This window comes from Cyanistes caeruleus, chromosome 13 (assembly GCF_971803275.1).
Source record: "Cyanistes caeruleus chromosome 13, bCyaCae1.hap1.1, whole genome shotgun sequence".
NCBI classification, from domain to species: Eukaryota; Metazoa; Chordata; class Aves; order Passeriformes; family Paridae; genus Cyanistes; species Cyanistes caeruleus.
Window position 1 is genome coordinate 7311034 of NC_141713.1, and position 25186 is coordinate 7336219.

The 25186-nt window shown below is 46.1% G+C and overlaps 1 protein-coding gene across 5 annotated transcripts in view; it reads right to left on the bottom strand.

Moving 5' to 3' along the window:
• NTRK3 (neurotrophic receptor tyrosine kinase 3) overlaps nucleotides 1-25186 on the bottom strand; it is a 204480-nt gene that overhangs the window by 48724 nt on the left and 130570 nt on the right. The window contains exon 13 of one of the 5 annotated variants that reach the window (XM_086848328.1): nucleotides 14912-17638. The exons of the other annotated variants lie outside the window; for them this stretch is intronic. Coding sequence (XP_086704454.1) covers nucleotides 17520-17638 — 119 coding nt within the window. The 3' untranslated portion in view covers nucleotides 14912-17519. Of the gene's footprint in view, nucleotides 1-14911; nucleotides 17639-25186 lie in introns of those variants that run through there. 5 annotated transcript variants of the gene reach the window in all.

The following is a 25186-nucleotide window of genomic DNA, read 5'->3' on the forward strand; positions in this document are numbered from 1 at the left end:
GAGATTTTAAGGAGATAGAGTTGTGTTTTGCAGCAACTTACCAGCTGATTTGATTTTCCAGCTAGTTTTCACTTGATTGGAAAATGCTGCTGCAGACAGATACCACTTGTCTTTCTGTTTTACTATTTTCCAAGGGGAAGGAAGGATTACTGGTGGAGGGTTGGAAGGGGATCGGCTGCCCCTCGAGGGACCACGTGATAGTCAGATTTCAGGCTTAAGGCTTTAACAACACTAATCAGACACTTAACAGCATCCTATTGCCGAGATGGATAATCACAAGAAAGCGGGAAGTGACCGGGTCTCAGCAGCAGCCTGGCAGCTTGGAGAACATCTCCCAGCAGGAGCACAGAGCTTGCCTTCCACTCCCAGGGGCTCAGGGCTATGGGCTGCCCCAGCCTGGGAGCTGATTCATGGCCCTGCCTGTTACAGGAGGTCTGGGAGCCAGGCAGAGCCTGCTTTCAGCAGTGCTGAGCCTCACGTCCCTCCAGCCAGTGCTCCAGTGCAGGGATGGCAGCAGCCCCTCCATGGCTGAGCTGCTGCAGCCAGAAATGAGCTCCTGGCTCCTTTGAAGGAAGGAGTTTGCTTGCAGTGAACTCAGCCCAAACTTTGGCCTTTGCTGTCCCCTGGCACCCCCACAGTGTCCCAGCAGGCAGATGTCACACACAGCTGGCTTAACTGGTGCCACACGAGCCTTTCTCCCAGCCCTCATCCCTGCACTGGCTCTTCCTCACGCTCCTTAATTTGGGAGCAGCGCTGAAAATCTCCCTCATCTTTGCAACAGCCCTGATTAGACTGCATTCCCCTTCACCCCAAGAAGACACAAAAGTGTGCCAGGCACCACCACTGCTCCCTCCAAAAGGTTCCAGCAGAGCTCACAGCAGGATGTGTCTCTGGCAGACATCCCATGGTCAATCATTGCCCTTTTTGGCCTCAGCAGCCAGATCTTGCTGGTGTCACTCCCATCCCAGCCACCAGCCTCAGTGCACACCCCTGCAGATGTTGCAGCATAGGGTTCAGATCACAGTGTTAAGCTTTTGCTTGTAATTTTGAGTATTCAGGGGGTTTTGATACGCTGTTTCAGTGTTGTTCAGTTGCTGCCCTGATTCACAATTTGAAGGATCTAGCCCGCACCATAATTGCTAAAAAATTACAGATAGATTGAATATGTTCTGGAAAATATGTGACAATTAGAAGGCTGGCACTAAGGAAAGAAGTATGGTTTGGAAGTGGTTCAAACTAAAATTGTGATCCCCACTGCAAAGTCCGGAACAAGAACTGACCCCAAAGTTGGGTGCAAAGTGAAGAAGTATTTTTAGACAAAGTGCAGTTTCCTCCAGATGTGGAAGTGCATAAAGACTTTCAGAAAAATCTGTTGTGACAGAATTCCTGGACCATCTCAAAGCAGAGAACTTGGCAAGAGGGCCTTATGTTCTGCATTTTCCAGCTACAGCTCCAGGCAGGTTGGAAGTGCTTCTGATTGTTGCCGTCCTCACCACCATCACAAAGAAAAAAGGAAAAGGACAATTTTGAAAGAAATGTAGCTTTTTTTTTTTTTTTTTGCATCAGTAAACTTCAGCTAGTAATGTCATTTCTTGCCCCATGCCCAGTCATTGTCCCACCAACAACTTGGTGGCCATTAAACGAGTGGCTAATGCTGCCAAACCCATGGAACAAGAAAATTCCAGAAGTGAGGCCCTATGGAGCAAAAACACGAGGTGTTGAAAGACAGATCTCAGGCCCAAGTTATGATTTTGTTAGAAAGTCTCTCTCCAGTTTGCCCAATTTCCATCTCTCTCCTTCCTTCCCGCCTCCTCCGAATCCCTTTCTCTCAGGACCGACACAGGAGGTGTTCTCATGTCTGTGGCTTGATGAGGTGTTCCCTCAGATTCCCGTTTTCCTAACACCCCAAATGGACCTTACTCTGTCTTGGTTTCTGCCTGAGGTTTCCTAGGATTTCTCCCTGCTTGTTCTGTCTGCACATCCCTTTTTCCATCTCACCAACTCCTCCTGCAGAAGGAAACCCCTGAAGGAGGAGTAATGTGAGACAGCTCTGCCTGCTAGGCTCTAAAATTACTGTGGTTTGGGTGATTTAGGCTATTGTTAAGAGGCAGCAAATTATGCAGAGAGGGATAAAGAGGAGGAGGATCATACAAAGAAATTACTAATCTGATGGGGAGAGCATCTGATCCTCATTTAACCCTCCAGGTCTGTGCATGATTGTGCTCCTTTGGCCTGTGCCTGAGTCACAAATAAGAATGAATTTAGTGCCGGTGCTCCTGTGAGGCTGCACACCAAGAGAAATCCACTTTTCCTCCAAGGTTCCCCTTGCTGTAGAAATAAAAAAATGAAAAAAAGAAGGGGGTAACAGCAGAGCAGCTCTAGATGAGAGAAGGGAGCCCAGCAGCACCCTGGGTCCATCCTGCAGAAGAGGATCCCTAAAGGCAGCAACTCAGCCGTGCATCCACTCCAAAGCTGTTCCACAGGGGGATCCAACTTGTTTCCCACTGGCTGTGCAGAGGCTCTGTCCAGCCAGCACCACCTTCCCCTCCTTGGCAGAAACTGCTCTTTGAGCAGTGAGAGGTGAGCCAGAAATAGGTCTCTTGGCTTGGGCTCTGAAAATCCCTCATCACCAGGAGGTCAGCAGCATTTAAGGAACCACATGCACTTGTTAGAGCATCCTTCCCTGATGGCACTGCTTCACTCCTGCCCTTGTTGTGGTTATAAAGGGGAATCCATCTTGGGTTATTGTCTCTGGCACTCCCAGCACAGGGAGAACACAGGGTGATAAAACAATATATATTTGTCCATTTTTCTGTCTGTCATCCTTCTGCAATGTCTCACACCATTATGAGCCAGACGGTTGGGGTGAATTTTCACAAAATCCAGCAGAAATTTCATTGCAAGAGGGGGAAAAAAAGAATCCTGCAGTCTTCTCCTGTGGCCAGCACCAGAGGAAATATACCCAGTTAATCCTTCTTAAAGGCCCTGGTGAGACTCAAGCAAACATTCTGCAGTGCTGGTACACCTCAGAAGACGTGATTAATTGCAGATGGTGAAAAGGTGCATGTTCAGCTTTAACTGAATGCTGTTTGAGGACTGGATGATTGTTAAGTTTGTATTCAAGGCACATGAGGAAGGCAACCTATGAGGATCTTCAACTACGAAATCAAGATATTATATATATATATATATATATATACACACTTTTTATATATATCATATATGGCTTAACATCTTAAATTTAAATGTGTTAGGAAGTTTTACAGCAAGAACATGCTGCTAGTGGAAAGGACCAAAATCAGCAAAGTTTCTGGGGAAAGTGGGAAAGAGTAATACTGTTTTTCAATTACCTGAGGATGCAGAGGCATAAAAAGAACCTCCCAAAGCTGGCAACAGCAATTTGTAGATGAATATATGTGGGTGATGCTGCAGAGCACTGAGTGGGGTATAATGGTGGAAAGATCTTCAGTACCTTTAGTTGTTTCTCTTCTGCAGCCTAGGACAGGTCTCATTTCATTCAAAAATACCTTGAACAAGACTATATATGTTGCATTCCTGAACTGCTTTACCAGCATCAGATATTGGGGTGGTAACATGGCAAAATGAGAGGCCACTAATCCAATCTGTCAATCTCACTACAAATCCTGTCTCTTTATTGCAATCTGAGCTTGGAAAGTGACCCCAAATTCAGCTTGTGTTGAAAAGGTCACCTTGAAGTCTTTTCTTTATCAATCAGAGTTTAAAGCAAGTCTCTTAACCTTTTCCCAGGGCAGAGATTTTTTAAGCAGGTAGTGGGAAAACCTACCCAGATCAATATCTGAGTGCATATGAGCACCCAGAGTTCAAAACTTGACTCAGACTTCTTGCATTTACACAGCCAGGCTGCAATTATCCTGCAAACAGAGCTCACATCAAGTCATCTGAGGTCTCCAAACTAGAAACTGGAATTGTAGAGAGAGAAGAAAAAAATAAAAAGGAATGAAGGAATGAATAATTACAGAGCTGTTAAAAATCACATCTTCATTTCTGGAAGGAGTTCAACGAACAAAAAATTCCTATGCTGCCCAGTTTGCTTCATTTATCCTTTCTTAATGGATAGTGCTGTTTCCCTGTGGAATAAATTGCAGTGTCTCTCTCTCTGCTTCTCTTCTCTCTCTAAGGATTCCTCTCTCAAACACACCCCAAATCAGGAGAGGCTCTGGGTGTGTTTGGGACCTTGAGCACAGCCAGTGCTGGTGAAAAATCACTCAGTCCATGATGCTACAGCAGGAAGGACTCTGGTTCCTGCCTTCAGCATTTTCTTCCAGATCATTAGCAGACATCAAGAAAAACACAGGTGATTAACAGTGACTTCCAGAACACATCACTTTCTACCTCTTTCCAATTGGAAACACTTTTAGCAACAACTCTTTTCTGTCTCTTGCTCTTAGGGCAGATTTCTACACAGGTTCTTTGTTTTGTCAATGCATTTGTCAATGTTTTCACCTCTAGTCATTTATTTCAGATGCTGGTCCTTGTCACATGCTTGTGGAACATCTCAGTGTACTGCATCCTCTGAGTTTCCCTCAAATATAGTGGCAGTGGGCTCAGGAAATGCCAACAGATTAGTTGAGTGTGACCCTTCAAGTCACTTTCTTCACAGAGCGTTGCTTTTCAGGTGTTCTCCCACAACATCCTTTAAAGTTTAACAAGATTCCCCGGAATTTCCCAGAGCAAACACCAAACTCATTGGTCTGTCTCTTGTCCCCATTATGTCCACCACTTTCCAACTCTCATTCGTCTGCCCAATTTTAAACAGGTAAATTAAAATGTAAGTAAAGAGCTTGGCAAGTTGTGTGCCAAGGATGTGCTCTCCATCTGAAGAGGATGCTCACCTGATCCCATGCCCCTGAACAGCTGGTCACTCATATGAACTCTTCGTCCTCCATAAAGTTAAATGCAATTTTGGCAGATGAAAAATATTTAATAATCCTTCTCTCCTCTTATCACTGATTTAGGCTGGCTTTTGTTCTGCTATCAGTCTAAGTTTTCCATATCTCACTCTCAAGATAAACACTTTCTCCTCCATATCCTCTATACCAGATCCCTGTTTTCAGGGATCCTCAAAACTCCAAACCCCTCCTGGATGTGAGGCCAGTTTTGTTGTCTCTGAGGTTCTTGTGTGCAAAAGAACTTTCCTGCTTGAAATACACCCTCAGCATCTGTATGGCTGCTGCTTTCCATCCCTTTATTTTCTCCTGGATTCTGCTTCTTCCCCTCTCCTTTCACTGTGATACTTCAGCAGTGCCCCATTATGGTCTCAGTCTCTTGCTTAGCCAGCCTGGTGTACGTCAGTCCCATATCCTGCCTTTTATTATCTTTATTTTTACTAGAGTGAAGCCTTCCCAACTGTGTCTGAAAGACCTGCATTAAAGCCCAGCCACCTTTCTTCCACTCATTTTGCATTCCCTGTAAGCCAGCTCTCTGAAAAGCCACTGGTTTTGTGTGGCTGCCCTTTCTGCAGACCCTCCTCAGCACTTCAGCTCCACAGGGAATATAATCACTTCCATTTCAAGTGTATTTATTACAGTTGCTCAATTTTCTTTAATCTGTCATTTCTCCTTCTCCTCCCCCCACGACTGCTTTCTTTTCACTGAGCTGTGAGTGCACAGAGGAGGCTTTTACCTCTGACCCTCGCTGCCTGCTCCAGCCCATCCCTGCGCTGGCTCACGCTGGGTGCCTGGTGCACGGATTATTGCTCGTTACCGTGTGGCTTAATGAATGTGCTGCGCCCTTTGCAAACAAATGCATGTGTCACAGACAGCAGCTCCCACTGCTGACCCCTCGGGACTAATTGAGGCAGAGAAGACAACACTTCCAGGCACAAATTGCCTGTATCATCAGCACTGAGAAGGAAAGAGACAGAGAAACTCTCCAAGGCCTTTCTGAGAGAAGGAAACCTTAACAACAGAGTGCCCATGTCTGCCTGAGTCTTGTAAAACAACATATTTCTGGGCAGGGAGAACAATGTTTTTATGTAGGGGATGCATGTCCCTCCAGCAACAAGGCTGAGTGCAAAACCACAAGCATCCCTTCAGAGCTGGAGCTGTAAGAGCCAGAGAAGCCCCAGCTGACATGAAAACCATCCACATGCCTCCCCGTATGTAAAGCTGTGTGAGCACACACACCTCCCGCGGTTTAATTGGTGTATTAATGTATTAAAGCACAGACACAAACAAACAGGGACTGCCTTCATAAGCTACAAAATCCTTGAGTACATTGTAATTAGCTGGGCTTGTTAAACCACTTAATAAGCAATAGATAGCATGTGCCTGATGCCCCTGCGTCTTGGCTCAGAGGGAAAGACAGGCATTTGCTTAAATATGAAATGTGCTCAGTTCTTAGGTGAATCCCAAGAACTGTTCCCCTGACACAGGGAACTTCTGCTCAGGGCAGACACAGCTGAGACCAACACCAGGGTCACTCAATACAGTCCCCACTCCTCCCCTTGTGTCCTGTTCCCACCAGACAGCTCCCAGGTTGTGCCAGGGAAAGGTGGGAAGGGCTGGCATTGAGAAACAGCAAGTCATCACCAGGATTCAGGCTGTGGTCACCCTTTTCCCACTCCCTGAGGAGTCCCAGGAAAGGGGAGAAATCAGCAGGGACACAGCCAAACCAGGCAAGACAACTGTAGAGTTACCCAGCGCTCCTGAATGCAAATGGGCAGTCAGAGCTTTAAATTTATCCCAGATTCCAGCTTACTCCCACAGCACTAGCACCCGTCCATGTGCCCCTGTGCAGTCCAGCTGGCTATCCAGCTCCAAATTTAACTTTTCCCAGCACATCACCACGCACAACTGCAGCTTTCCGAGAGCGGGCAGAGAAGCTCCCTTAAACACCGCCTCCACCCAAGTCCACCACAGGGATTTGCAGCTCTACAGCTATTCCTAGATCCCAACTGGATTCTTCTTTTCATCTTTGTTCTGCCTCCTATTCTAGTGCTGAACCCCAGGCCTGCTGCCTTGGAGCTTCCTCCAAATGCTGCATTCATCCATTTTTAAAGGTGACCTTCCAACTTTAAAGGAAGTTAGAAAGCCTCACTGTCTTCATTTGCCCTCTCCTTCTTTTCAACCTGCTCTTTATTATGAATTAAAAAGAGGCCTGAAAGGTTTTCTCTATTAAAAAATAAAAGCTTTAGAAAGAGCACATGTTTCCAAATCATTTCTCTCCCGGTTTTTGCAGCAGATGTCTTGCCTGTCATGGTGTTTGCTTGCTGCAAACTATCAGCTGCCAGCCCTGATGCTCTGACTTGGACACTTACCTGACCTTGTGGGGTGTCTGTCACCCCACCAATGGTCACTCCTTCCCCAGTTCTGTCACTGCTGTTTGGCAAAGCAGTGCCCTGGAAAGTTCTGGGTGAAAAATAACTTTTGAGTGAGCAGAGTTAAAAGTGGGGTTATTTTTAACTTGGCCAATACCAGATGCCCAGGCTAGACTGTGGCCTCATAAGCTCTTGTGCTGGCACAAATGAAGGGCAGCAAATAAATGAAGTCCTCTTTATTTCACCTTACTGCCAAAAGTGCATTTTACAAGCCCTGGGGCCATATAGCAATGGAAAGGGAAGGTGTCTCCAGCCCTGAGCAATAAGATTACTCTTGCTAATAAATTGGTGACAGTAATTAAAAAGGAAATAGCAAAGCAACATGAGAGCTTCCAGCTGCTGCAGTACAACATTTTGCCATTTAATCAGGACAAGCAGAACATGAATTTTTACTGTAATACAACTGATATAGGAAAGAAAACCATGATCTTATAAAGTGAAAGCTCAACTTCCAGGCCTTCTCTTAGATTACAGAATCAATCAAACAACAGCAGCAAAGCACAAAGAAAATAAACCAAACAACCAGTCCCTATTCCTCCCTTTCCACTCTTTTGGCTGTGAGTTCTGCTGCTATCCAGACAGGTTGTGTTGGCTATTTCTTTTTGCCAAGAGGTCAGGACGCCACAAATCACCACCATACAGCCACACACTCTGAATTTAATCATCAGCATTTGCCTCCATCCAAGAAACCAGAGACATGTTCTGAGCTAAGGACATCTGCCTGCCAGGCACGAGGCTCACACCCACAAACTCATTTCATGCTGACCACCAAGTGACCACAAGTGAGCAGGAGCCCTTATTCACAGCTGGCTTGTGCCACACCAAGCCTGGAAGTGTTTGGCTCAGTCAGAAAACACCCAGCCTCTCTTCCCAAGCCATTCAATAACCCCTATCTGACACTTTGCCAGACTAAGTGTTAATCCTTAAACCCTGCTTCATCCCAGAGCATCCCTAGGGCTCTTTCATTCTCATTCCAAGCCAACATGTCTATGCTTTCCCTGACAGCCCCACTGTGCTCTCACATACACTTTAGCTCTTCAAAAGCCAACCATCAAGCTGCACAACAAGGGAAGCAGATGATTATGCTCTTCTACAATTATCTTCTGAAAGTAGGTGAGTAGTTCAGATTTTTAGGAGAAAAAGAGGGCTTCCCAAAGCAAAGGCAAGATTTCAAGGAGGTACTGCCAGGTCAAGTTTGAGTACAATACATAATGGAAGGCTCCTTGCCTCGCCTCACAGACTCAGCCTTTCCTTGGCTCTGATGCTCAGTTTTATCTTTGAGCAATGAATGATTCATGGAGTTTTAAAATATATATAATCTATATCTCCTAGAACAAAGAGTCTTTTTTTCTGGGGCTTTAAGGGAGCAGGGAGCAGCATGTGTGCTGCCTGCACTTGGGCTTGGATATCCCTTGGGAAAGGACCCTTGTGGCTTCCTGCTTCTTCCCAAACCCAAGCAGCTGTTCTGAGTTTAAAGCTGAGCTCTGTGAGAGACCCCAGCTCAGTCTCTACAACAGGGGGATGTGCTGCTGAGGGTCTCCAGAGCTGCTGTCTGGAATCACACCCAGCTCAGAGCCAGGCTATTCTCATCCAGCACTGGCAGTCCCAGTGAATGGACACCGTCAGTGGACTTAAATCATTTATACACAACTGCACATGGGGAAGCTGCAGCAAAACCTCCGTGTCACAGCCTAATCCCCTCAAGGCTTTACCATCCCAACCTCCAGTCCTCTGCCTTGGGCTTTGGATTGAATTTAATGAATGTGTTTCTTTCCTTGGAAATCCAACACCACCTTTCCATCATGAATATTTGATTCCTGCTACACATACAAACACAAAACATACACACCCCCTGCATTGTGATCAGCAAACATCTACTTACTTCTCCAGACAAGGACACCACTTTGGACAACTCCAAGGATGTTATGCCAAAGGCATTTCCTCTGCAACTGAAGAGATGATCATCCTCTGGTTTCTTGTTCAGGAACCTAAGCATGGGGCTGGGTGAGATCTGGTGAAAGCTCCAGCCCTGGGGACCTGTTCTTACTCAGAAGGGAGCACAGGGAAATGAGAGGTGGAGAGGTTTCAGAGAGGGAGGGCTGGAGTCCTCAGTGGCTCATGTCCAGCAAGCTGTGGGATGCCTCCCTCCCTGTGCTGACACACCAAGAGCCCAGCTGGATGACAGACAGCAGCACAGTGCTATAAACTAAGGACACAGATATGCCCCACAGGGTTGAGCCAGCCCTTCAAGGCATCACCCAAATAGATTCCTGTGCAGCCCTTTGATTTCAGTGGCCCTTTCGGATCAAAGAGACAGATTTCAGTCCATGATGTATATACAGCTCATGATCACCACATTTTCTTACTCTTTGAGTCTTAGGTGTCTTCCCCAGAAGGGACAATCCTTACCTATTTGGGTGTACAACTTTTATGCTCAGGAGTCTTCTTTGTTTTGTAAGGATGACTCTGTCTTTTTGGTGAGAGATATTCACCTTCCTTTGTGAGACTGCTATTGATATCATTCTGCCTTTTTATTTTTTTTTTTTTTTTTTGAGGTTCATGCCAGCACCACTGAATCCAGATTAGGAAATCTGGCAAAACATGAGATGCTTCACACATTAGAGCCATGCTGAGAAGCTTAAGGACCTACAGAGAATGTTACCCAACTCCCAAGATTCCACTGTGAGGTTAACAGGATTAAACTGAGCTCAGTCTAGTTTTAGGATGATACTTTCATCCAAGATACACTGTCAGGGATTTTGTTACCTTCTTCTGAAGCCATGGCTATAAGACCTTCTGTTGGGATTGAGTGGCAAGCATGTCATATGGCTGCAAAAAACACTTTCTCTCTGTGTTGGATGTGCTGCTGGCCCCGGGCAGGAGGGTTAAGGCATGCCACAGCCTTTCTTTGCTGATTGCTAATGAAAATGAGAGACTGGCACTATCATCAAGTGGCCACCCTTGCAGTTCTGTGCTCTCAGGTTTTCTAAAGGAGTCAACAGCTATGCCAAACACCTCCCACAGCTCTGCCATACCTGCTGGCATTCCAGCTGCATCCTCCATCGCCACACCTGACCCGGGTGGTCAAACAGGGACAGCCGTGGGCGTTAACCTCGGTCTCCAGCAGCACTTGGCTCTTCTGGTTCTCCACTCCCACACAGCGCCAGACCCGCAGCATTTCCAGCCAGAAAAGCCCCTGCTTTCTCCTGAGCAGGGACTGACAGTTTCCCACTGATACTGTCTAATGCAGTCAGTTATCATTGATGCATTTAGAGCAGATCCATCAAAATAATTCCTGCTAGAGGTCTGAATCCAGCACATCACACACAATAGCTCCCTAGAAGGAGAAAAATGACACTTACCTGTCTTTAAGTGAGGCCCTTCTAAGTCGCCTGCACCGTCTGTGTGTGGTGAGATGTGGTGGTTTTGGGGGACTCGTACCTCTGGAGTTGTTCCAGCAGTGCTGAGCATGTGACTGGAACTTAAACACTTAAACTTCCAAACCCTCTGGGACCACCAGATAAACAAACGTGTCCAGGAAGCACAAAGCAAACCTGCAGCCACCTTCAGAAGCCTACACAGGGCTGGCCCAGGCACTCTCAAGGAAGAAGTGACCGTGCACAGCTGCTCCTATCATCCCCACATATTGCCTGACACTGACACAGCAAACCCAAAATTCTCTGTCAACACAGAATATCTCTAAAACTGCCAGGCAACAAGGCCTCATGAGGAAACCTGGGCAGAGGTATGACTGTTCAGCCTGGCAAGACGAGCTCACATCAGTGATGTCTGAAATGTGCATCAGCATGATGTCACCGTGCGTGCCTGACAGCAGCACCAGGGGCTGAATCCTGGCAGGACCAGGCCTTGGATACATCAGCTTGCAAGACCAGGACCTCCATCTCTCTTGTATCAGATGTTGCAATGTACTCCACCACCTCACCAGCCTAGTCCATGGACTGCAAGCATCCCTGCCTCTCCCAATTATCTTAATAAACAGCCTGGACACATCTATGACTCACTTAAAATAATGATGACCTGGCCACAATCAGTTTATTCAGACATCCTGGCAGTTTACCGAGCCTAATGCAGCTCCAGTCTGGCTCTCCCTGACTCTTCATGAATGAGCCTGACCTCCAGCAGTGACTGCTCTGCCATCAGTGGATGGAAACCCACACACAGGTCAGACACAGGCTGCTCCCAGGATTCAGACTGGAGCCAGGAAAGCTACTTGCTCTGAAAACAAGCTCTTAACTGTTCCAAAGGCCCAGGCAATGACAGTTTTTCTTGCCTGCAGAAAGACCTGTTGGGATGGTACTAATCCTAACATGAAAAAGAAACATGGGGTTAGGGGCAACCCCAAAGAACAGATGATTGAAGGGTATCTCTGCATGTTACATTTCTGACTACCTGTCTGAAACATTCACTCACCCAAACCAAGAGAAAAACCAACACCCATCACACAACATGAATATTTGAAGCAAAATATTGGAGAAAAAAGGCCAAATACTCTGAAATAATAAACAAATACTTACAGAAAGTCAACTTCTCTGCAGGAATCAGGCACAGATCACAAATGAGTCACTAACAGCAGAGTAAATCATTTAACCAGCACTTAGAACAAATCCCTCCACTTTGTACAGAACAACCAAAATTTATTCCTGCTGATTAGTCAGCAGTTACACTCACAAGTTCAAAATAATACCAAAATTCAAATGTAGCTGTCTTGCAGTTGCACTCTGCTTTACTGCTGGAGAAATTATCATCTTCTCTTCGCGAAGGAATCCTCCTGCAGTTATTTACTGGTGTGTGGGTTGGGATTTATTCTAGCTCTGTGGCATCAGACCACATGCTGGCACCACCAAGGAGCCTGCCTGTCTTAAGGAAAGTAGTGGTGACAACACTGGAGAAACCACAAAAGATAAAGGCAAAGCAAAATGCACCACAACAGCAGAAGATACACTGCTGCTTCACCAGGTAAAGCACCTTTTCCAGCTGTGAGTGGGCAGGTCTCCTACCAAACTACACCCACACCTTCGAAGCAGCCATATGCACTTCCCCACAGTTTGTCACATTTTGTTCCAACTGCTCAGGCCCTGCAGGCACTGGTAAATGCATGGTTAACGTGGACTCTTTGACTCATTGCACAAACAGCACCAGAAGTACTTCCAAATGTTGAGAAAATGAAATCACTCAGCATTGATTTCTTGTGTGCTCTCTCGCTTCTGCTCCTCCAAACCTGTGGTTTTTAGCTTTACTACTGTGTCTAGGCCTCTTTATCCTCTGCTAATGCCAGGCTTAACCCTGAGGATCTGCAGCTTTTCTGGTACAAATCAGAGCAGAGCAGTGATGCACTGCTGCAGTTTGCTGAATCAGCAGAAGCAGCTTCCTCTGACTCCCCACAGCTCCCAGGAATTCCCTGGACAGCAGGACACAGATACAGGGAAAGAACAAAGACCTGATGGTAGAAAGAAACACCAAACCACCACCTTCAAAACAAGCTTCAAAACAAGCTCAAGCCTCTTGGGAGAGAAGGCATGGCTCCTCAAATGCACATCTAAATAAACAAGAGCAGCAAAGTAGATCAGGATTCAGTGCAGTGTGGATAAGCAGCTGCAGAAACTCAGTGTACCCCAATCATGACCTACAGCATCCCACACACCAGACACTGCCCTGCAGCAAGGCTGATCCCAAGGTCCCACACAATGATTCCACCCTGGAGAGAGCTGCAGTGCCAGAAACACAGTGCCCACCATGCTCCCTCCAAGCAGGAACTAAAAGAAACATGACTCCATCTGTTATAATCAAAGTACAATGAGCCAAAACTTTGTTTCTCTGCTTATTCACACACTCTACAAGACCTGAGGAGGCAGGGTTGTGCTGCTCAGAAGGAGCTGCTGTCCTCACCCTACCAAGCCAACATCCCAAGCTCTTTCAGTAATAACTCTTTATCTGAAGAGTAATTTGAAGCCAGAATGGGGAGAGAGAGCAGCACAAAATTATCAACTGATGGTCCAGCTGTCACGAAGAGCATGGAGCCTTCACATGGGTACATCAGGCAACAGAGACAACCAAGAAGGAAGAACAAGAAGAAACAAGTGCCCAACCCCTCTGTGATCCCTGTCAGAGCCCATAGTTAAACCAGCTCCCTTTGAACTGACAGCATCAAAAATATTATGGGAACTCATACGTAAAGAGTCAGCTGCCCTGAAACACGAAGCAAAGTGAACCAAAGCTGACCATAGCAGCAGACTGAGTAATTGGCTAATCAACTACTGTTTGCAATGTTTCTGGGCTGTGAAATCTGATAACAGACCTTGCAGTAGTGGAGGAGAAAAGACAGAGCTTCCAAACCCCATGTTTGTTTCCCACACCTCAGAAAGGAAAAGGAAACAGGGATGGAATCCAATGCAGCTCAGCTGCTCATCCCTTGTGGAAGGTTATGTTAGGAGACAAACACTTGTCTCGGGCACTGCAGACATTCCTGGAAAGGTTAAGGTCTCAGCCATCACCTAATCCTGTAGAAACACAGCACCCCATCACTCCCAGAGGCACACTCATTAGAAGGGAAGGTCATGCAGAAATTCACTCACAGCATCATTTTGAGACATTTGCTTGAAAGTCATGCCAGGAAGTTATAGGAACAGAAGGATGCTGGAAAACATGTTTTTAATTTGCTCATCAAAACTCTCACCAGGTTTTCTAAGAGGGTTCCAGCACCATCCACCAATATGTGCTCAAACACACCCCCGTCCTCATGCCCACTGTCACCTGCAGGTTGGCACAGCAGCTTTTAGTTCCATCAGTGACATCTCCTGTTAACAATTCTGAGACACAACTACTAAGACACACCCTCATGCCAAGTCCCACACACTGCAGAATGGTTCCTCTCCTCCTGGAGCATCCACCACATGCACATGAATTTCTAATCAGGAACCTGAGTACAGCGCTCACCTGTACCCCACTGCCTCTACAGCAAACACACCCTTGAAAGCTTAACATGAGGTTAATTGTTCCTGAGGAGGGGACAACAATCCAACACCCAACAGCCAATTTTGCTGGTTTTTGTCAATCTGCACAGCCAAGCAAGGAGACCTGAAGCAACAGCATGTCTTGAAACAAAAGCACTGCAGCCAAAACAATCTTTTACTGTCAAGCTCCCTGAGAGATAAGGCTTCTAGTAAAACTTTTTTCCACTAACTATAGAAACTTGTCTTGGCAAATCCTGACACAATCTCCTGCAGTACCAGCTTGTCCCTGAGAATATGACCACTTGATGCTACAAAAACCAACAGGTTGTCAACTGAGACCATTAGTAGCTAAGCTCTCAGGCAAGAAAACATCTTTGTGTCTGATGAGAGTGACAGAAACAAGAGCTACACCTGAGCAATGCTCCCATCACAACTGTAAATCCCACCCTCCGCACCCGCCAAAGAAGAAAACAGACCAGACTCCCCACATGTGGACCATCTCATGAAGAAGTAGACTATAGGACATGTCATTCTGAACATTTATTTATTTTGTCTTCAAAGAAGAGGCCTGGTGCAGCTGTTTCGTTAGAAAATAAAGTGTTTATTAAGAAACTAGACATTGAACACCCCTATAGTCTCTGTGAAAAGGGACCGTCCCATTTCCCATTAGCACAGGATGATAGTTATGGCAAGATAAGAATGCTCAAAGATGGAGGAATCTCATTGACAGAAAATGAGGTAATGATTTACAATAATTAAAAATAAAATAAAATTTAAAAAAGAAACATCCTTAGACTTGCTACTTAAAGCCACCAATCGCAAACAGCCACGACTGGCTTTCGTTTTCAGCAGTGAGGAACCAGAGACTTTAATTGGTGTTAAACAAATTGAGACATCGATCACAGTGGGGAGAACTGCTTTTAATTATGTTGTACGGTCCGCAGGATTTCTTCTAAGCAGAGATGGACCTGAGCTGCAAAATTCAACCCTTCCTCTGCTAGGGTGTTTGGATATAGGCTTCTGGTCCAGGCCCACAGATGCATCTCTACGACTGATACACACAGTTGAGAGCAGAGTCCCCTGAACAGTGCTAGGGAGAGGAGACAGTTCAGACGGACAAGACATCCCCAGGTCAGGTGGGCGACTTCCAGGAGATGGGGAAATTCAGTTCAGACAAGCACCCAGTGATTCACACGCTCTGTGAAGCTCCTCCTCACTCTGTGAATCTGCAGAATTGAGGTGTCAATGGCACACGGCCGCAGGTCCCCTCTGGCAGTGCACCTCTGGCATTTCCAGCTCCGATGCGGGCAGGAAACGTTGTTGGGAGATTTGGTCATGGTTTCTGAAGCCATCCAACCTGAGCCAGGTCTCCTCGTGCTAACACAGATGCCCCCCTATGTCCATTAACTTAAAGCAATCTGCCACCATCTCTCCAGTACTCGTCTATTGCACTTTACCTTTTTATGCAAAAGAACCAGGAGAAGAAGCAAGAGAATGGAATATTCCCAGCGATATCCCTATGGGACAGCTGATAATAAAACCTCCTGGCAATCTCCAGGGTGGTTCATGCAGGTCGCCTGTAAAGGCAGGATGAAGCAGAACATCCATTCTGAGGCTTCTGCCCAGTTCTGGTGGAGAGGGACCGTGACTCTTTCCAGTGGCAGTGACCCTTGAGGGCTGGTGATTTAGAGACACCCCTGATGTGATAAGGTCATCTCGGGCCACCAAGAAGGCAAGCAAAGCTGAGTGGCTGGTGAGCAAGCTCCTGGTCCAATATTCCTCTCAAAAGGATCTGGCCACACCTGAAGCTTTTGGAATACTTTTTGTCCTCTAGAGAAAATTTGCTTTGCTTATAGGTTATCACTGATATGTGTGAGCAAATCTGTATTTCCCATACAGGTGACATCCAGAGAGTCCAAGGAAAGCCCTGCAAGTTGCCACGAGGGCAGCTGGCTTCTCTTGAGGACAGGATGAAAGGGTTTACTTTTCCATCTGAGAGGCTTTGGATGAAGTAAGACAAAAGTGGGATAGGAGAGGGGAGAGGATACAAATATCAGCCAGAACAGGACCGATACTCCTGTTTTTGCCAGAGAAGAAGCAACAGAATGCTTTTTTTTTTCCTCTCCTTCAGTCAACCAGCCTCGAGCTGATGGCTCTGGGTACACGACTGGGTTACAATCAATCTCTAGTGGGGTGGGAGTGTAGGGGAGAGCTAAAGGGGGCTGGAAAAGGCCCAGCAATGGGACCTGCGTGCGTCTGATATGCTGTTCCACTTTGCTTACTGCTCTAGTCCTGGCAAGGACACAGACCCTCCTGCGCTATGGATTCTCCATCCATGCGGGAAGTCCAGGCAACTCCTCAGATAAAGCTCATCATTTAAGCAGCAGGGAGAGACCAGAGTACGACAACGATATAGTCAGATCCAATGAGCCGCTCTAACACACACAGACAGACAGACAAACAAAAGAAGCCTCCTAGAATATGTGCACTTCAAAGATAACCACACTCTCTTCCTGTCAGAGAAGTAAGATACTTTTTTTTTTTTTTCTTTTCTTTTCTTTCCATCCTCATTCCTTCCAACATTATTTTCTGTGCAAGAACTGGGAGCGGGGCTGCCTTTGTTCTTACCAAAAGTCTTCATTCTGCTTTAGTTTCTTCCAGGCTCCCCGCCTCGGCTCGCTCTGGGAGACCTCCCATGGCGGTGCCACGTAAGAGGTGATGGCAGCATTCACTGGGTGTTGCGAAGACACAAGCTTACAAGGAAAACTCCAAGCAGGGAGGACATGACTAAAGATGTCAGTTTGGTTGGCTTGGTTGTTTTGTTTTGTTTGTTTGTGGTTTTTTTTTTTGTTTTGTGTTTTATTTTAAAGCAAAAGTACAATTATTTACTGTGTTATTAGGATGACTCCTTTCAACTGGGTTTTAATTCTCTTTATTTGCTCTCATTGCTGCTGTTGTGCCTTGCAGGAATATTTAACGAACACAGCGACCATTGGAGGAAAAGAACAACCCTGTTATCTGGTGACAGAAAACCACAGTTTCAGTTGGCTTTAACGTGTGTACAGGCAGGGCTGTAGAGTCCTATTAGGAGGAGACCTCAATCCATACAGACCACGCTTACTGCTTCCCACCATTTTGAGGGCACAGCCTATAAACTTGACATCAGAACAGGGACTTTTAAGGAGTTTTTAAAAGCCATGACGTCCTTTGCTGAAATAAACACTGACATCCTCAACATAAATGCCTTGGTTAAGAGGTTTGGAATGTCCAGGGAGGCTTATTGGATTCAACATAATTTCTCTGAAACCTAAAGGGGGAAAAAAAACAGAAAAAAGAAAAAAGCAAAATAAAGTAAACGAAAAAACAAAAAAGAGCAAAACTAGAAAAAAAGAGAGAGATATCGACACACATGTGATTATATAAAAAAGAACCAAATGAATAACTAGCAAACGGCTGCCATTAAATTAAAGACAAAATGTCCTCTCCAGGCAGGGCTACCTCACTCTGTCTTTCCATAAAGAACAGGCAATCATTTCATGTGGAGCGTGCAGGCACAAGTGCTCTGAGGACAAGGGGCATGCAAGAGGTCTGGACACACAGCTGGGAACAACTCTTTTCCAGAGGTTCCCACTAAGTCCAAATTCCTACCTAGTCCATTTTTCTCTAGGCAGTCAGTGAGGAATAGGGAGACTCCTTCCTGTGCCTACTTTTCTCTCATGATTTATCTAATCTGGCATAACGTTCTTGAAGCCAAGAAGTACCATTGCAAGGCTGGGGAGACCTGACTCTCATAATCCCACAGACCTTTCTTCATCCCAGCTGTCCCATCGACACCAAACCCTGAATGCTGGAGGCATCTCCTCACACAACCCCACCTCTCTAAAAGTGATCTGAAGGTTTAGGATTTACCAGAAACACTGGCCAGATGAGAAAGAAAAATAAGGGGAGCAGAGATCATAGGCAAGCTCCTTCCTTCAGTCCAACAAACTTACAGGGCAAATGTAATGTTTTAAAGGGCTGTATCAAACATCTCTTCAGAATGTACCTGCCTTGGGATGCCCCAGCCAGGGAAATTCACTTGTTTGCCACGACCAAGGTGCTCATGGCAGGATCTTGAGGATTGCTCTCATCTATACCAAATTCTCATGGGTCTAAAGGGTTTTTCAAAAAAATTACTGGGATGTCTTGTCTACATAATTGCTCTAAGATTTAGAAAATACTCCTGCACTTCATACAGTCGCAGGATCCTGAACAAATCAGCTACGTTAAGTCTGGCATCACTAGAGCAGCATGGAGCAGCTTGGATGCCACTAAGAATTGATCTCAATAGGAAGAGTACTTTCAAACAGGCAAGGAAATTTTCTCACACCAAAACTACACCAGCCAGAAGATTTTTTCTTTTCCTATTTCTTCTTTCTATTTTGTCTTTTATACCTATTTATATTTCTCCACTGCACTATCTTACTCCATCTGCACATCAAACACATATTTCCTTTGATGGACTGGAGGATGCAGACAAAAGCTGTTTGTTTGGTTTGGAACTGTTTAAACTTGTTTGGGGGAAACTATCTGTATTCTCAGTGGCCCTTAAGGGCTGATCCATGTGGGAGAGTAAGCCAGGCTCCACTCTGGTTCGTGTGTCATAAACAAGATTCATAGGCAAATCCAAGCGTTGAAATATCATTAGTAAATGAAATGAGAGTGAGAAAGAGCTCAGCTCAACTCTCACGGTTTAAAGTGATCAGAGTCACTGGGACACAAATAAACACGGCATCCCTGAACGTCACTATTTATCATGTTTTGTTTTTCACAATATAAATATATTTTATGGCCGCCGAAGGACAGCTGGGAAAGTCTATCCTCAACAATACCGAGCATCTCCAAGGAGAACTCCTGTCTGCTTTATTTTCTTTGTGTTTCTTAGCTCTGCTAAATTAGGGCAATTCCACTTTTGCCGGGCCACAGACCTAAAAACCCACTGGGGACACACAGCCCCAGCAAAGGGACATGTGAAAGATCAGCAAGACTTAAAGCTGGGGACTCCAAGGGCTTTGCTCTCTGTCCTCAGTGCTGTGAATCCCAGCTGCAGGGATCTCCAGTGCCAGCAGGGTCGGGGCTGCAGCGGGGATTACCCCACCACCGACACGCAGGGGCTGCCGAGGGACGACGAGGAGCGTGGCAGGAGGACACCCCTTGTTTCTGGAGCTGAAGGGCTGAACACACATCCAGCTGGCTTGGGAGAGCAATGCAGCACCGGTCCTTTTGGCATCCTCTCCTTCTGATTTATTAAAGTCCCCAAAGAATCTGAAAAAAAACATGCTTCTCTCCTGACTGGTTTTCTCTCTCTTCCTCACTGCTCTTTCCCCTATTGTACTGCTACCCTTAACCCCCTTCTCTTGTATGGAGCAGAAACCAACAAGGCTCTTGCTAGGTTTATGTCTTCGCTGACAGATGTGAGATGGATGATGCTCACGGAGATGTCCAGGGTTAAAATGGGTGAATCTCAACAGGTTCAGAGTTTGGATGCTGCTATGACAAATGTCATCTACCACCACAGCTATTAGCTTCTGAAAAACTGCCTTGGAAGTCTCTTTAAAAATGTGGGGGTTTTGCTTTACTTTTTTTTTTTTTCTTTTTTCTTTCTTGTCAAAAGGAAAAAATAAAAAGGAGAAATATAAGTGTTCAACTTCCTAGAAGGAGTTGGGGAAATTTTAAAAACAATAACTTTTGTGGAGTTTCACATTTGTCAGTGCCAGCTGGAAAATGGGAGGAAAAATACTGTCTTTGACATTGGTTGTAGATTTGTAGGGAAACTCCAACGTGCAAGCCTGAAAATAGTAAGGAGGTAAAAATCCCCACCCTGTAGACTGAAATCAAAAACATCTCCAAAGACCTACAAAATTGGGAAGGGTCTGACACACTAAATTTTGTGCTACTCCCAGTTCTAGTGATATCACTTTTAAAATTAAAACATAATACTCTCTCTACTAATAGCCATCGTATGGTAGTAGAATAAATGTATGGAGAGTGTTGGAGAACAGGGAAGGAGGAATGAGCTCAGATTTGCTGTGCAGCTCTAACAGCTTGAGATGGAGGGAGCAGATGGGACATTTCTCTAAGCAGGCTGGATGGATGTGGCAATGAAAGGACAAGAAAATTGAAGGCAACCAAACCATGCAATCAGTTTTTGTCCTCAACCTTGGCCATCCACTTAGTCCTCCAGAGCTATCTTGTGTTTCCCAACACCCTGGCTAGTGGGTTTTGGCCACTCTGCCTCATGCCCCTACCAATCCAGCCTATGGACAGTGGAACACACTTCCTCCACTGAGAGAGCAAAACTAAGGAGAAAAAACAGATATTTTCACCCTGCCTTCCCTGTGTGCCTTCTGGTAAAATTGCCACTATTCAAACAGAGCATGCTTCTAAGACTTTGGAAACCTGAGGCTGCTCCACATCACCTGAGAGGAGCAGCAGGGATTGTGACTTGGGGAGGCAAGGGAATGACGCAGAAAATGATGCACTACTCCCCACAGCATCCCTATCTGCCACAGCAGGAGTGGTGCAGACCACTTTTGAAACCCAGGGATGGAAACTGCTTCTGAAACAGCAATAAAAATTGCTGTGAGAACGGATGAGAAAAGCAACGGGATGCTACGTAACGCCTGGCAAAAATGGGTTAAACAAAAATAGCAAATTAAGGGAAACAAGCTGGCCAAACACAACTCTGCTATCCACGCAGCTCACATTAGGCAACGGAGATTTGAGCTCTCTTCTGAGTTACAGCAGAATTTATGATATAAAGGAAAAGCAGTAGGAGACTCCAACAACAGTGTACATTTTATCTTTCTCTATGCACAGATATGAAGCATGAATAACATCAAAGAAAGCATGAAAACCATCAAGCCTGGCCCACATCCTGAGCAAAGGAAATAGCCATCCCTTTAGTCAAAGTCAGCACTGCTGTGTCTATATCTGAGGGGTAAGCAACACAACAACCCAGGTTTCCTGTCATGGATGGGTTCATCTGCCAGGCTAGGAAACAAAACCCTCTCTTTTCCCTTCCTCTCACAGCATGTAACATGGTGAGATGCAACCCAGCCTAAGACCTCTCTTGCCACAACAAAGCAGGTCACAGAAGCTCAGCAGAAACACAGTGAGGCTGTCCCTGATGCTCTCAGCTGCAGATAACCACATCATCTCCTCTCCTGTCCAAGGAAAAGTCAGAGAGCCCAGACCTCCTCTCATTTACACCAGCCCAACAGTGTTGGCCACAATGGAGAACCTCAAGAAAATTCAGTCCACAGATGAATTTCACACTGATACACAGACATCAAGCAGATCTTCAAGCAGATTACACCTCTTCTTAGATTAGAAAGGCTCTGAGAGCTACAGAAATTCTTACAATCCTTCATTTTCATGTAAACAGGGTCCTTATTCCCCTCCATGGGGAATTTTTCATGTCCAACAGTTCAGTCCACTGTTTTCATCTTCCATGGTTAAACCTTTGGCATAAGAGTCTCCCACTTTAATCAATGAGATTTGTAGTCACAGGAAACCTCTTGGGAGTGTGCTAGATGGAGCTCTAGCTACAACTTGTGCCATCTTCTTGTGCTTGTCCACAACCCAAAACCACAAACAGAAGCACTGGGAGTGTTTTGGAGGGCAGGGAAAGGAAGAGATGGACGGAGAGCAAGAGAAAAACGGAAGCAAATGGATCCAGAAGGTCCCACTTCCACATAAATTTCTCTAATGTTTGGCTAGAGCAGAGGAAGGGGTAGTAGAATTCTGCAGGCACTCAGTGGCCAAACAGCTTTTCCTTGGGGAAAGGGCAGCATTCACAGCTTTCCACGGGGTGAACTCTTGAAGACTTTGTAGGATTCACTAAACCTTTGGTGGGAGGAATTCCAGTATCAGTTGTGTTTCCACCGTTGCCACCACTATCGTAGACCATGTCCATATTAGCCAGGATCACAAGTTTGTTTTCTCTGGAACTCTTTCATGGATGGAGTAGTTCCAAGATACTAAATGATGTAGCCTGATAGCTCAGGAGGCAGAGCTCCAAGATTCCCCACCAATCCCCCTTAGGAAAAACCCCAAAGTAGGAAAGCACTTAACTAGGTATAAAATGAAAAATAAGAAGGAAAAAAAGAAATCTATTTAAGACCAAGGATGACAGAAAAAAAAAGAGGCTATTTTCAGGTCTGAGATGGCCTGTGATTTGAGCCAAAGCTACCCTCCTGTCCAGAGGCACAGCTAGTGCTTTTTCTCCAGCCTGCATGGAGGTGAAGCTATTTAAAGCCACTCAGAGGCCCACTGCATGATGGAAAGCAGCCAGATCAGTTGGGCCTCATCGGTTTTGTTTTTGTTAGATTGAAGCCAGAGTATGTGAAATGACTTGTAAGAGGACCAGGGAAGGGGGAAAGGCTGGGCACCCAGCAGTCTCGCCCATGACACGCAGAGCTTAGTCTCTGCCTCATTTAAGTGGTAGTGGGTCACAGAGAAGGTGCCTGAGCAAGGAGAATGGCTCTTTTGTCCCCTGAAAGACCCACAGCCATTCAAAGGCACGTGGCAAAACTCTCAGGGGTCACAGGTCAGCCATGAGAACAAGCTGCAGGAAAGTGTTTGTAAAGTTGGTGGTAGCTGACATCGTGGGCATTGTCCAGCTGTTGCCCTGTCTCTGCCTCTCCTTGCACTGAAACATTCAGGAGCCTTCTCCTCCACCATTCTCATGGCTGGGAGGGAAAAAAAAAACTATCTCCCTGCCTCCACAAGCCCCCACTTCTCACCACTGTGCGCTCTCACTGCCTCTGCACTCCACAAAGCCCAAGGGACCTGGCATGAAAGATCCCATCCTAGCAAGTAATACATCATTTTCATCACTTTGGTTTTCAAATATATTCTTATGTCAATTTTTAATTCTTTTTTTTTTTCAAGTCAGCCCTCGGAGCGCTGCCAATTTAAGCACAGTGCACAGTGCTACAAAAGCCTCTTATTTCCACTTTGCCTGACAGGTATCCGTGTCCCTGTGACACTGCCACTGCTCCCCAGCTGCTTCAGATAGCAATAGTTACCCTAAGCATTTCACAGAGTTAATGAAACCACTGACTAATGTGCCCAGAAATGAATATCCACTGGGAAAGAATCTGGTTGGGCTCGTGTTCCTTAATTGCTGATTAATTCCAATTATGGTACAGCTGATCCACCAGTACCACAGATCACCACATCAAAGAGCCAACCAGTAAAGGAAGCCCCTGAGTTAGAGCAGCAACAGCTCTGTTTCAAACTTCTTTTCAGCTGGAAAGTGCTTCATAAACATTAATTTGTTATGCCTCGCTCATTCCCTGGGTAGGAAGGAGCTGTTCTATTTATTACACAGGCAGCAAAATGGTGGCACAAAGCAGGACCACGTTTTCTCCAAGGTCTCCCTGGGAAACAATGACAGTCCTGAACGTGCAGCAGGGAACAGCCCCAGCTCCAAGGCTCCCATCCTCTGCAGGAGCTCTGGGCTCCAGAAGGGGACAGAAGGACCTGGTAAAGCCAGAGGGCTGGGATATGACAGCAGACACCAAGAAGAGACACAGATGGTGGACAGGATTGCACACAACTGCTGCAAACTGCAGCTGGGGCCTCCCCAGCCCAGGCAGTGCCAGGGATGCTCTCCTGCTCTTCAGGGGATGGGAGGAGCTGATCAAGGCCCAGAATAAATCCTTGCTTGTTCAAGTCTCTTTACTCTGCCATCTGCTCCAGCAACACCTTATGTCATCTAGAAAGGCCAGAGCTACCCTCCAGGAAGCCCAGGAGCTGTACAAGCCCAAGAGTCTGAAGTGTCAGGAAGAACATCCTGTGGGAAAACACGATTTTGTGGAGTTTACAAACTGAGCTTGGAAACTGAGGAGCGCAGGAGATCTCAGCAGGCAAGGAGGCACCGAGCACTACAGAGGAACTGTAAATGGGAACAGGAAGAGCTGAGGGCTAAAACACAGCGAGAGCAGCAGGGAGTTTCGAGGAACAAGGTTTTGTTGATTTTTTTTAGGCTGTTTGGATGCTGCGTTGTCCGGAATTATTGTTCTTCATCTGTGTCTCTCCAGTGCTCCTACTCCACTGATTGCTTTGGAAATGAAGCTGCCACCACAGCTCTTGATAATTGCCCCAGTAGATGGTTCTCAAAATAAGTTGTCTTCTGCACCCTAGTATGTCAAAGGGTGTTATTACACTTCCCAAGGGAGAGCTCCAGCTCCAGATTTTGTTTCGAGAACATGTCTTGGTATCTCTCAGTATTTCACAAGCTCTAAAACACACACCCCAGGGCACAGGGAAGGCTGTGCTCTCCCTGGGGAAGACAGAAAAACATGAGTTTATGCTGATACTACAGAGCTCCTGTGGGACTATTTGGATAGTGCCAACCAAACGAGTGTCAGGTATTTGTGGTGGCCTTCTTTCTGCAGAAGGGGCTTTGCTGCCACCAAACACACATTAAATATGGCAGGTTTCTGCAAGAGAATGCATGAAATGCCTGAAAAGCCCCTTGCAGCCAGCAAAGCACTGATGAGGCGAGTGAGGAGCCCTGTGGGGGGCTGCTGCTGTGCAAAGAAACCCTCACTCCACCCCAGAGCAGAGAGTGAGCTTTGCAGAGTGGGGAAGATCTGGCACAGCAGGGCAGCAACTCAAGATCTGAGCCCAAAATGTGTGTCTGCTGTTTATTAGGGGTCATCATTCAAAGGAGGGAGGAAGGACCAGGAGTCCTTTCTGACAAGCTTTTTCCAGCAAGTGGTCTAGCTGTGAATTTTTGCTCAAGCTGTCAGCTCTGAGCTTAACAAACTACACATCTGCCAGACCCTTCTCTGCCCCATTTTCA